Source organism: Penicillium soppii (assembly GCF_028829465.1).
Source record: "Penicillium soppii strain IBT 18220 chromosome Unknown utg000010l, whole genome shotgun sequence".
NCBI classification, from domain to species: Eukaryota; Fungi; Ascomycota; class Eurotiomycetes; order Eurotiales; family Aspergillaceae; genus Penicillium; species Penicillium soppii.
In genome coordinates, this window is record NW_026643240.1 from 136,141 (window position 1) to 148,658 (window position 12,518).

Consider the following 12,518-nt stretch of genomic DNA (forward strand, 5'->3'; position numbering starts at 1 on the left):
ATTAATCATTGAAGTCTACGTTCTATCACAAGGGAACGAGATCTACTGGCTTTTGACCATGCTAAGCTTCCGACTCGAAGTGACATCTCTGGTTCAAAAGCTACCAAAGTCTAAATCTGATTTGATGTAATTGATATTCTATCAAATATGCATATGCTCAAAGCTGATCGACAAGGGATTTAGTTCTAATTGACTTTGGGTTATCATTCATCTTTGAGTTAATTTGTTCTCTGGTCAAGATGAAAACAGACCAAGGCAGAGAAGAAAAAGAAGGATAATAGGGACAATAGAGGCGGGCTTTGAGGAAGATCCTTGTGCACTACGTCGGCGAGGGCTGATCCATTCTGATACGATTCTTTCACCCGTACATGAGTCACCTCATTCCAAGGTAGGAGTCTCATGGGTGTTTAATTAGTGGATGATTGTACAATTGAGTATGTCGATTCTCTAGAATCCCATGGAGCCCATTGATGCCCAAATATTTCGAGCAATGGCCTTACCGGGAGGCTTGACCATATTATGACGTGAAAGAGTGAGCTATGCTGGAATCTGTTTGCTCTTAAAAAGCTGCTAGAAGCGACTGCGGTGTTTCTGTACTTATAAATGCCAAATGGATTTTTCCTACTCTAGTTCGACTTCTTTTCTTTCCTCTGTCATTTATGTCTTTATCACCTGTCTACGGAGTTGCTAATTTTGGTTGATAGGCCTTGGAAGAACCCCATCGGATTGCTTTGCTTGGCGTCGGCTTTGTTTTTATCAAATAAACTACCCATACGGTTTAGAAAAATTAAGAATTAAATAATTATAATTTCCTCGTCTTTATAAATTTAATATAGAGTCTATGGCCTACGAATCCTACAATATAGGGCAGAAAGGAATGCCAATTGCAGTCGAGAAACCCTACATACTGCTTCAACTGTCCTCTCTATTCAATGTTAATCCTGAACTCCTATTCCGACATTTCCCCAAGATCCAAAGCTCGCAAAACCTTTCAATTCCGCGGCAGCCCGGTGTTTAATTATATAGTCTTTCCTATCTAATAGTAGGGTTTAAAGCGCCCTTATTTCCTAAAGTCGAAGTCGACTGAGCGTTGTACCAAGCATGTCTTTTAGGATATACAAGGGCGTTACCTTCCGAGGGCCTTGGACCGACCGCCCAAACCGACGCTGGCCCGCTCGCGGGGAAGTACATAGTCTTTCTCTCGCCACAGAAGACAGATGCGAGAGGCTTGAACGAGTAACCTACCTAGGTAACGGAGGCTTTAGATCTTTTCGGGAAAAAAAGACTAGATATACATACGCTTTATTAGGGATCTTACTATATCAAAAAAGGCGGTTTGGCCGAGTGGTCTAAGGCGCTAGACTTGAATTTATCGAATGCTTCGATTTCCGAGTTCGGGATATCTAGTTCCTTCGGGAGCGCAGGTTCGAACCCTGCAGCCGTCGCTCTTTTTTTGTCCCTTTGCCTTCAAGGCAGGGACCCGAGTGGTTGACTATTTGTATACTCTGTGCTAATTAAGATAAAAAAACCAGTTCTCCTATAGTGAATTCCTCTTGATATCTAAACAACTCGTACGGGAGCTTAGTCGAACCGTGGACATTCTTTTATGGGGTTATCTGCCGTTGCACACCGCCTTTGTGACTATGGATACCGGTCCCGCCTCCGTGGGGTTCAACACCGCGCGATTTCTCGCGCTAACAGCTATAAATTAACAGAACTCGAAGAGGAAACGCTTCAAAAATGGATCTTATCGCTTGATGATCGTGGAGCAGCGCCTAGGCCTACTACTGTACGAGAAACTGCGAATCTTCTTCTTTAAGCCCGCGGAACTACCCCGGTTTAAACAGTCGGCGAACAATGGGTTTATAACTTCGTAAAAAGGTATCCCGAGTTATTAACCCGATTCTCGAGACGTTATAATTATGAACGTGCGAAGTGCGAAGACCCGAAGATTATCGGAGAGTGGTTTAATCTTGTTTAAAAAACTATCTTTGAAAATGGTATTGATCCCGATGATATTTACAACTTGATGAGACTAGTTTCGCTCGGCGAAAACAAATATAACCCTGAAATCGCGAGTGGGTGACTACAGTTGAATATACAAATGCTTCCGGTAAGGCGTTGCCTCCGTGTATTATTTTTAAAGGCAAGGTGTTCATCGAATCTTGGTTCGACGGTCTTCCCGATGATTAGCGATTTGAAGTAAGCCCGAACGGCTGGACCTCGGATGAATTCGGCCTTTGTTGGCTTAAGAAGCTCTTTATTCCGTCGACTTTTTCGCGGTTAAAGGGTCGGTATCGACTTTTAATACTCGATGGTCACGGAAGTCATTTAACTCCGAAATTCGATAAAATCTGTAAAAAAAACAATATTATACCAATTTGCATGCCCGCACATTCCTCGCACCTTTTATAGCCCCTTGATATCGGTTGTTTTGCGGTCTTAAAGCGCTTATACGATCGGCTTGTCGAAACGAAGATGCGGAATGGGGTCAACTATTTCGACAAACTTGATTTCCTTGAAGCTTATCTTTCTGCCCGAATTGAAGCTTTTAAATCCGAGACTATTAAACATAGCTTCGTAGCCGCTGGTTTAGTGCCTTTCTGCCCTGATCAAGTGATATCAAAGCTTGATTTTTACCTTCGAACCCCCCCCCCCCCCCCCCCCGGGCCAGCCAGCCTATCGGAGCATTCACAGGCACCTACCCGGGCACCCCGGGGTGGTGGAATATGTAGGAAGCCAGGCCATAGAAGAGAGACATGTCCAGATAGACCTATTTCTTAGTTGATTTTGATATATGGTGTTTGGTGTGAAAAAAATACATTTAAAAGAAATATATAATGGTGAGTGATCCGCTCGTTTGTGTGATCCACTCGTATGTGAAATACGTTAACTATTGCAGTTCATAGTTTTACTCGGGATGGCGATTGCGCTCATTTTAGACAAACCAGTAAACTCGTGCTTGAAAGAATTGTCTAACGCCCAAGACATGCCCACGAATGAATGAGCCCGTCACAAGCCGAATGCTTCCGGGATAAGGTGTTGGCATTTTCGAAAAACACCTCATAAATGAGGCATCGGTTGCCTCCGATGAGTTAGTAGTTGGGTGGATGACCACCAGCGAATCCTCACTGTTGTATGTTTTTGCTTTTGTTGCTGTGAAGTGATTTTGTTGACATCTCTACACACACTCACTGTTTGAATCTTAAGATGTCTGCATCTGATGGAGTGTGAGAATCATGATTTCTTCCAAGAATTATCAACCTCGGAAAGATCCAAGTCTGATATCTCTTTTGGTTTTAGACGCTAACAAGTGCTAGCTGTACTATCCTTACTTTGGGCCTTTTAGCATGTCTGATAAAAGAAATTGGCAAGTACACGGCCCCGAGAGCTGGAGATCAGCCTTGCGTGACAAGGGCTTTACTGTGTCCACCGCAGCCCGACACACGATGTGTAATTTAATTTCCGCACTAGTTTATACAAGTGGGGTGTCGCAAAGTTCTTACCTAAATAAAACTTCATTTGTGGACACCGTAACTTCAAACCTTGGAACAAGATTCAACCAGCGGATCTATCACAACACTCGACTAAAAGCAAGGAGACACGACTGGGACCAATCGATAGTGGAGCCGATCGACAGTGGAACCGATCGACAGTGGAACCGATCGACAGTAAGAGAACCCGGCAGACGAAGAGCGAGACAAACAAACAATGACCCGTGAACCTCTTGTTAGGGGGTCAGATGACCGCCTAGGCTGGCTCTCTCTCTCTTTTCCCCCGATGGGTCTTTTTGCTTTGACAGTCTGAATCAACTGTTTCTCAGCGTTTATTGCTTCTTCGAGTAGCCTATCGTCTGTTTAGACCTTGTCGGTGAAGCAATTGCTAGTCAAATAGCAGAGGCTCTCATCGCAAGGTGTCCTATTCCGCGGGATAATCTCCAGCATGTCGGTGATTTTGGATGAGAAAGGCGAGAATAACGCTCATGCGCCACAAGAACAACCTTTTACAGGCGAAAAAGAGGATGGTTATGTCAATTGGAAACCTGGGAGACAGGAATTGATGATTTTGAGTTGTCTGGCAATCGTATCAATGGTTGTAGCTCTCGACGGGACGGTCCTTGTTCCCGTTCTCCCAGTAAGTCGCACTTTTAAAATCTTATTTAATCTTGTCGCTGATATGAAGCTGTAGACAATTGCTTCGGAATTGCACGGAGATACAAATGAAGCATATTGGGTTGGAACAGCATACCTCCTATCATCCGCCGTGTTTCAGCCGCTCTTTGTGGCACTTTCAGGTGTCCTAGGACGACAGATCGTGCTGTTTATGTCCATTGTGCTATTTACCATTGGAACCCTAATCTGCTGTCTTGCCCAAGACATGGCCGTTCTTCTAGCCGGTCGGACCATTCAGGGAGTTGGAGGGGGTGGTATCCTATGTCAAACGTTTGTCATCACGACGGATATCATTCCTCTTCGACAGCGCCCAGCATACTCATCCATCATACAAATAGCATTTGTGGTCGGGACGGTAACCGGTCCGCTCATTGGAGGGCTGCTTGTTGACCACACCACCTGGCGTTGGGTTTTCTATATCAATTTCCCCTTTATGGCTGTAGGCCTTGTCATGGTCCCGTGGGTTGTGAGATTGCAAAGGCCTCGAAATGGAAGCGTTTTGAAGCAGCTCAAATCTATCGATTGGCTCGGCACTTTTCTGTTCATGGGAAGTGTGTCGAGTTTTCTGATGGGTATCACTTGGGGCGGTGGCCAGTTCGCATGGTCAAGTTGGCGCACTCTGTTTCCAATTTGCCTTGGCTTGGTAGGAGTGCTGGCTACCATTCTTTGGTTAAAGAAAGTCCCTAAAAATCCATTCCTTTGTCTCGCTCTATTCCGAAATGCGTCCTCACGGGCAATGTACATTTGTGCTGTTCTCCAGGGATTACTGGTGAGTGTTTCCGAACGAATATTGATATGTCCTTCTTCTTTCCTCCAAAGATTGACACCTTCTTGAGAGTTGATACTAATGTTTGATTTAACTAGATGTTCTGCGAACTCTATTCTCTTCCGCTGTACCTTGAGGGCCCCAAGGATATGTCTCTCACTTTGACCGGTGTCTCTTTGATGACAATAACCGGATCTTTGATGCCGGTCAGTCTTGTGGTTGGTATCGTTATAACCAAGTCAGGTCATATTCGCTGGGCCTTGTGGTCCGGCTGGGTTTTGATTGCTACCTCCACCGGCTTATTGATATTGCTCGATATTGATATCAAAACTTACGCCTGGGTGCTCATATTCCTCTCGGTGGGCATGGGCCACGGTTGTGTTATTGTGTCGAGTAGTATGTGTGTCCAAGCACTGGCAGCCGCAAAAGACTCGGCGCAAGCGGCAGCCATGTACACATTCCTGCGATCCTTTGGGATGTGCCTCGGAGTTGCCGTCAGCAGTACTGTGATGCAAAACCGACTCCGTTATCACTTGCAAATTCGCCATCTACCCTTGGACATAGCCGATAATGTTGAAGGCTTTGTTGCAAGCCTCAGAAACAACAAGTCATCCTACACCCCAGCATTCATCCACACGGCGAATACAGCCTACGTGGAGAGTCTCAAAAATCTGTTCGAAGTTTTAGTTGCCCTTGCTGGGGTTGGTTTGGTGGCTACACTCTTTCTCAAGTCGGTCAGCATGAATAAGAAGTTGGAAACCCAACATGGGCTTCAGAAAAAGACGAATATCGACACTGAAGAACTGATCCCATAGGATCTCGCTATGATTTGCTCGTTAAAACATAAAAAGGGAGACTCGAATAATTTGGAATTGCAAAGTATCCACCAAGAGAACCACCGCTTTTTGCTCGCTTAAATTTAATACCAACAAAATTACCTTTTATGCTGGTTGATTTCTGTATGGTGTCAAAAAAAAAGAGAAAAAAAAGACCGCAAAAGATAATCAAACTAAAATCAAACAACAGATAAAATTAGAATGCAAAGGCAGCCCAAAATCTTGAAAACATAGCAGAGACGAACATAGGTAGGAGCTTTCCAAGGACTTTGAAGGTCTTTCAGCAGTAATCTGAATATGGAGCACGGAGTACTTGGCTCTTCACTTAATGGTTCCAGATACGGAGTAGCGTGATACAACAAAAAGCTTGAACCGATCAGCGGTCCGAGATCCATAGATCGAAGCTAGCAATTACGACTATTGTAATATACTTTCTGGTGCTGAAGTGGGTCAGCATCTCTGTTTTTCAGCTTGCAAGACTCCAAATGAGCTAGTATTCATCAATGTTCATGCTGAGATGATCGTAAGGGCTTGGGCACGATCTGCACTACATAGATTTGATTTATATTAATGTTAATACCCAACGTTCAGAATAACAAAGCTGTTGTTCAGTTGGCAGATTAAACCCTTGCATCGATCTAGCGATTCGGGTGTTCAAATCTGATCTATCACCACAGGAACAAACGCACGGCATCATGCACGAGGTGAAACTCTCCGCGGTCTAGGTTTGTAACTGGTGGACAAACCCCGAGCGGACAGATCCCACCCACAGTACTCCGTAGAAATACTGTACTTGTACAAATGCCCCATTGACAGTGGGTCCTCTTTTGGTTGTCAGTGGGACCTGCCCTCTTACAAAGCCCATGCTGAACACGTCTTTTTCGGGCGCCCTTGCATGGCTGAATTGGAAAATCTGAAATCTTGTTTCCAGGTACTCTGTACTCTGTACGGAGTAGAAATTTGCGATCTGCCTTGTGTCAATTTGTTTATCCATCGTCCTTTCGTAAGCATGGGCGATCTTGTCAAGTTCATCCTTCCGGATAACCCTATAAGTAGTCGGTGTATTTCCATTCCTTTCTACGATTTTTGTTTTTCTTGGTTCTTTCGCGAGCGAGTTCAAAATGGAAAGACTCAGTAGTGTGGGATGCAAGGATTTCTTGTCGGCCAACACACTAGAAAATCCCATTCTGCCAGGGTTCTGCCTGTTCATTACCAAATCCAGCAGTTACGATGCTCTCATCTTTTGTGCTCTTTGTGTTTCATATGTGTTATTCAGTCGGTGTGTACTTGGGTCGTTTCTTCTTGACTTCATATACGGCAAGAAGTACTCTTCTATGAAAGAATCTGACAAACAAACCTTTGGACTTCGACATGTCGGGATAGTCGCCCGGGTGGCCTCTTTTGTTCTTATTTTAAAACCAGCTCTTATGGTGGCTTTTGCAAATAAGAACTGGTTTGATCCGTACTCACACGGTTCAGACTTTACCTTGGGTGACATGGCATTCATATCAGTCATGATCACATCCGCATTCCATCTTTTCGAACTCATTTTCGATCAGTCTATCAAGCCTTTGATGGTCCTCCATCATCTCGGGTCGATCTTCATCATTCAGGGCTTCTTACCGGTGGCCATAGGTCTCCCAAAAACAAAATACTTGGAATTAAATGGTGCTCTTGGAATGATGAACGTTGCTTTATACTGGGGTAAGTTTACAAAAGATTATGTGCTCCTGATGATGTGTCCGACCTAACAACTTTTAGCCCTGTTAGATGCACCCTTGGTTGTGCTTGCTTACATCGCTTCCGTCCTCCGTTCAACCTTCATCCAAGGGCGCACAAACATACGAAAACTGTTCTACGTCTGTTTCAACGCTGCTGCACTGTTTACGTTTATCGAAATTCTGGCCATTGTCTACTTGAGTTTGCAGAACTGGCAGCAGTTGTCCGTGCTCCAGCGAACAATAATTTGCTCCCTTCAGATTTTATTCACATCCGCTAAAGCGCGAGTCTGCAAATCTTTTTATTTGTCATACGTCAGACAGATGGATCAACTGAACAACCAGGGTTCAAGACATATTGAGGTCACCAAGCCCGAATAAGAAGAGCAGTGCACTGTCTGGCGGTTTGAACAGGCAGTAGAAACCTGAGAAAATTCAATTCGGGACGGATCAATCAGAGAAAGGAGTTCCTGGAATGGGACTCGGTAGGTGGCCTGGCCCCAAGATCTTCGCACGGGGAGACACTCGTACTCATTCCCAAAAACCGGGTTGGCAAAGTCATGTACCATTTATTTTGTCACCAGGGGAGATTTGGATCTTTTCATCTTGTGCTTCTTTGTCCAATCTTATCTTTGGGGACCGTGGAGCAAACAAGATGTATTGGGTGGTGTACATGACATGGGAGAGGGAAGAAGGGAAGGGGGAGGAGCTCCCACGCCAGAACCCTCAACCTTCTGGGCCACGGTCCCTTAAATTTGTATATTTACACTTCAATTGTTGAGACAAATCTTCGATATGATTTTGAATATAATTAATACATCTATGATCCCAGTCTTTGCAGTGTTTGAAATTTCGATAGAATCGTTGCACAGAGCTCCTACCGAGCGCACGAGGGCAGGAATATACCATAATGGCATTTATTGTAAGAGGCCGACGAGAGAAGAAGCTCCCGATCTACGACTAACTAGTTAACGTAATCCACTACCGATCTGGACACCCAACCAAAACGCGTCCATGAATTAGAACCTAATTAAATCAACCACCTACTATGCCACCAATTCGCCCCCGAAGCTCTAGAAAATTGATCAAGCAAGAGGGTAGAATCTTATTAGCTATTCAGGCTATAAAGAACCAAGAAATCAGCTCTATTCGTGAAACAGCACGCCATTTTAACGTACCAAAATCCTCCTCGGTGTTCAAGACTGCGCGAATTCTCGCGCTAATTCACATAAATTAACAGAGATTGAAGAGGGATCGCCTGAAAATTAGATTCTCTCTATGGATTCTCGCGGCCCAGTCCCTCGGCCTTCTACTGTATGGTTCGAGAAATGGCTAATCTTCTTCTTACACATCGTAAAACTACCCCGGCTCCTTGGGTCAGTTGGATCCCAGGTCACGTGATGTATATAGATCTATTGGGATGGCTGCTGCAACTACAAATATGCAAAATCAAGCGGTGGAGACGTATTGCTTTCCGGCTATCGATACCTTCCGAAAATAAGTCGACATCCCCGCTCGAGATGGAGATGCCGAGTTTATCCTAGCATAGCTGAAGAAGGTGAGACTGCGTCTCGGCTAGGTCAAGTTAGAGACCGGCGTCGGCGCGTGCTTCCGCGGTGTACAAGGTCTCGATCAACTCAGCATATTGCTGGTAGAGCTGTGCTCGGACTATAGACCATTTGCCTGTTCGGGGGAAATTTGCCGTGTATGGCAGAATCGCCACTATGTCCTGTGAGATTTGAGTAAAAGCCTCTACGTGGCAATTGGCCTCTTTAATGGACGGCCAGATCGTATTAAGATAGTCTTTATCTGGCAGAGAATAGGCCTAGTTTCCTCGGAGCGTAGGATTAGAAGACCCCTTGTGGCTTTTCCCACTCCTATAACCACCGCTTTATAGACTAGCGGATGTTGCTTAATATAGCCTTTAAAAGAAAGGGGTAAGACTATTTCGCTATTAACGAGAGTAATGCGGTTATCTAGTCGCGAGAAAAACTTCTATCGCCCCGGAATCGTAGGATAAGGAAAGAATATATCCTTAGAGTGGAAAGACCCGGGCGGGTCGTCTAAATTAGATATGGTTAAAGCCGGATGACCGGCTAGGTAAACGCATTCGTAAAGTGGTTCAGTCTCGCTAATAGGTTTTATCTGAATATATGGTCGAGCGCTATCAAATAACTACAGATAGTACTAATAAGGATTATCTTCGGGCCGTAAGATCGAATCGGCTATAAGGCTTGCCTCGGTGCTAGCCTAGATATTAGCGTAGAATTATTACTAAGGAAAAGAACTTCATCCGATCTTATAACGTTAATCGCGGCACAGTGAAAGCTTCGGCAGCAGCTCTAATAGAGGCGTATTTCCCATTTTCTATAGCTTTAATGGCTAACAGAAGGCGGCCCTCCTGCTCAACCAATTTTTGAGCTTTTTGAGATCGAATTGGGGGCATTGTTGATGTTCAAAAACATACGTTGCTATGGGATCCATTTTATTTTGCGGGTGGCCGGAGTAACAGGGATCCACGTTAGTGGACGAGTTTGTACTTATGTAATACTCAGGGGCGTGCTCGGTTTTACTCAGTGAGTAACAAGCGGCAAGGGGTGAGCACTAAAGCGGAAAGGGAAAGCCATGTCGCGCGGCCTAAAATCCGGTGTATATGTACTTAGACTCGGGCGAGTAAGAGCTGTCCTTTATACTACCTCTACCTAGGTGAAAGGCTGTCTGAATGCCACGCCTAGAACCCTTGAGTAGACTGCGGCATATCCTCTCCATTGGATATTAGGCTCAATACCATATCCGCAAATTGAGGATAATGGATATTACTTTCATACCATATCCTCAATGAGGATATCCATGGATATCCGCGAGGATATGAGGATATTCTGCGGATATCCGCACTAGCATAACTCTCGCTTGATTATCTACTTAGGGGTCGTCATGTGCCTCTTATACAGCTTATTAATTTATTTTTCAGAACAAAAGATACACAGGTTTGGTCCTGACCATACTACTACCCTTATTTATCCTATTTCCCAATGAAATATTAAGTAATACCTATGTATTAACCAATATTTATTAGCTTCATTATTACTTATAGCATCAATCTTTATTTTCAAAGTGTATTAGGGGGAAACCATGATTTTTTGTTATTTCACTTTACTTTACCATAGAAATATATATTTACTCATAGAAGAAGTATAGCATCTCTCAGCTGAACTAAGTATATTTGACCAAACTCGCCATTTCCCGGTCAAATTTAGTTAATTTAGCTTTAAATTAATGATCTAAGCCTAACTTTCAAGTATATAATGATTCTAAATAGATTCTCTCGAAGATTACCGGTCGGAAGCTCCAATGTTGTTGACAGCGGACTTAGTGAATATGGCGGCAAGGTTAAGGATATCCAAGGATATCCATGCGGATATCCACAATATATCCTCAATTATCCTTAAATATCCACACCAGTGATTAGTAATAGCCAATCATCGCTATCAAAAGTAAGAGATGTCAAGTACGCACCCGCAACTTACGAGTTACAGCATATTTGCCATAATTCTGATATTTTCAGCTCGTTCTATATGTAAGTTTCTCTCTCTCTCTAACATAGTGATCAAGTACACCATGTCTTACTCATAAGCATCTCAATCCCACTACTCCTTCTGCGCTGATTCAGATCTAGGTCTAAATACCGACCTTCTTTATTCAGATGATATCTCTGAGCTTATTAGCAGCCAAACTCCATTAACATCTACGTCTCAAATTTCATCTCCGATTGCACCCCTCTCGCTTACGCGTGTTGGCCTCCCTCTTCAGCAGTATTAGGTCCTCTATTCCTCTAAGCCTAGTAGCGAGATGGAAGAATCTCGTAAGCGCTTTATAAGTTAGTGGTTAACTACAGAGTCTAGATCAACACCTGATATACAAGACTCTATCCGTTGGGATGGGAAAAAGACTTCAAGTATCTGGGACAATTTCAATCAGGTTGCATATGAGAAGACTGGTAAGCCAAAGGTTATATGCATATTATGCCTCTATACCCTTGTTCATCTAAGATATCGCCGTGCTAGGTCATCACCGATGAATGTACATATTAAGGCAGGCACCTGTACTCGGAAGCCAGTTACTTAGAGGGTTGATCAGCTACTAAGAAAGATGGTATATTACTCTATTATTAAGATTTTTAATATCTCTTTTGCTAATCTTGATAATTATCCTAAAGCCATCGATCCTAAAACACCAACCTTTCTCCTAGGAGCGTCTCGTTAAAGCGATCCTAGACTTTATCTTAGCGGCTCACCTACCCTTCCGAATCGTGGAGCATACCTAATTCAAGGACCTAGTAGAGGTCATTCAACAAGCTCAAAGCAAGATCGATATACCATCCGCGCGAAGCATACGACGTTATCTTGATTCTGCAGTCAAAAATGACCAGAAGGAGATTCTTGGAAGACTTCTAGATAGGAGTCGCCTTTCACTAGCGCTTGATTACTAGACATCGCTATTTCAGTAAGCTTTTATGGCTATCATAGGCTACTTTCTTGATCAGGATTAGAATTATTGTGAAGTTCTTCTTAGATTTGAGCATCTTTATAGGTCTTATACTAGTGAAAATCTAAGTAAGACCGTTACTTAGCTCTTGAATAATCATAGAATCACCAATCGTGTCTTATCTGTGATAACAGATAACGCAACTAATAATAATACCTTGGTGATAAACATCTAAGAGACTATTCAGTCGCAGAGCCAACCAGATACCTTAATCTTCCGAGTTCCGTGTATTACGCATATGATCCAATTAAGCTTAAATGAGCTTCTTAGGAAGCTGAAAGTGACGCCACCTAATAAAGAGATTGAACTAGAGTGGCCTAACGAGCGAACATATTCATTCTAGACTAAACAATCTAGCTTAAGTCGGCAAATTACAGATACCTTAAAGAAGGTCAGTCCTCTATCTCCCTTAGGCTTCTGAGTTTATTCTAATAAGAAAGTCTAAGATCCGAGGTCTTGCGGTCTTTATTAATACGAGCCT

General features: G+C 43.6%; 2 protein-coding genes across 2 annotated transcripts; both read left to right on the plus strand.

Moving 5' to 3' along the window:
* Positions 1-3,942: 3,942 nt before the first annotated feature.
* N7529_010691 (major facilitator superfamily-domain-containing protein) lies at positions 3,943-5,753 on the plus strand (the record flags this gene model as incomplete). The annotated part of the gene is made up of 3 exons (XM_057246218.1): positions 3,943-4,134; positions 4,189-4,941; positions 5,037-5,753. 3 exons carry the CDS (start codon positions 3,943-3,945, stop codon positions 5,751-5,753), a joined length of 1,662 nt encoding a protein of 553 aa, XP_057091567.1.
* Positions 5,754-7,201: 1,448 nt separating this feature from the next.
* N7529_010692 (uncharacterized protein) lies at positions 7,202-7,873 on the plus strand (the record flags this gene model as incomplete). Its single annotated transcript, XM_057246219.1, has 2 exons — positions 7,202-7,478; positions 7,536-7,873. 2 exons carry the CDS (start codon positions 7,202-7,204, stop codon positions 7,871-7,873), a joined length of 615 nt encoding a protein of 204 aa, XP_057091568.1.
* Positions 7,874-12,518: the final 4,645 nt, after the last annotated feature.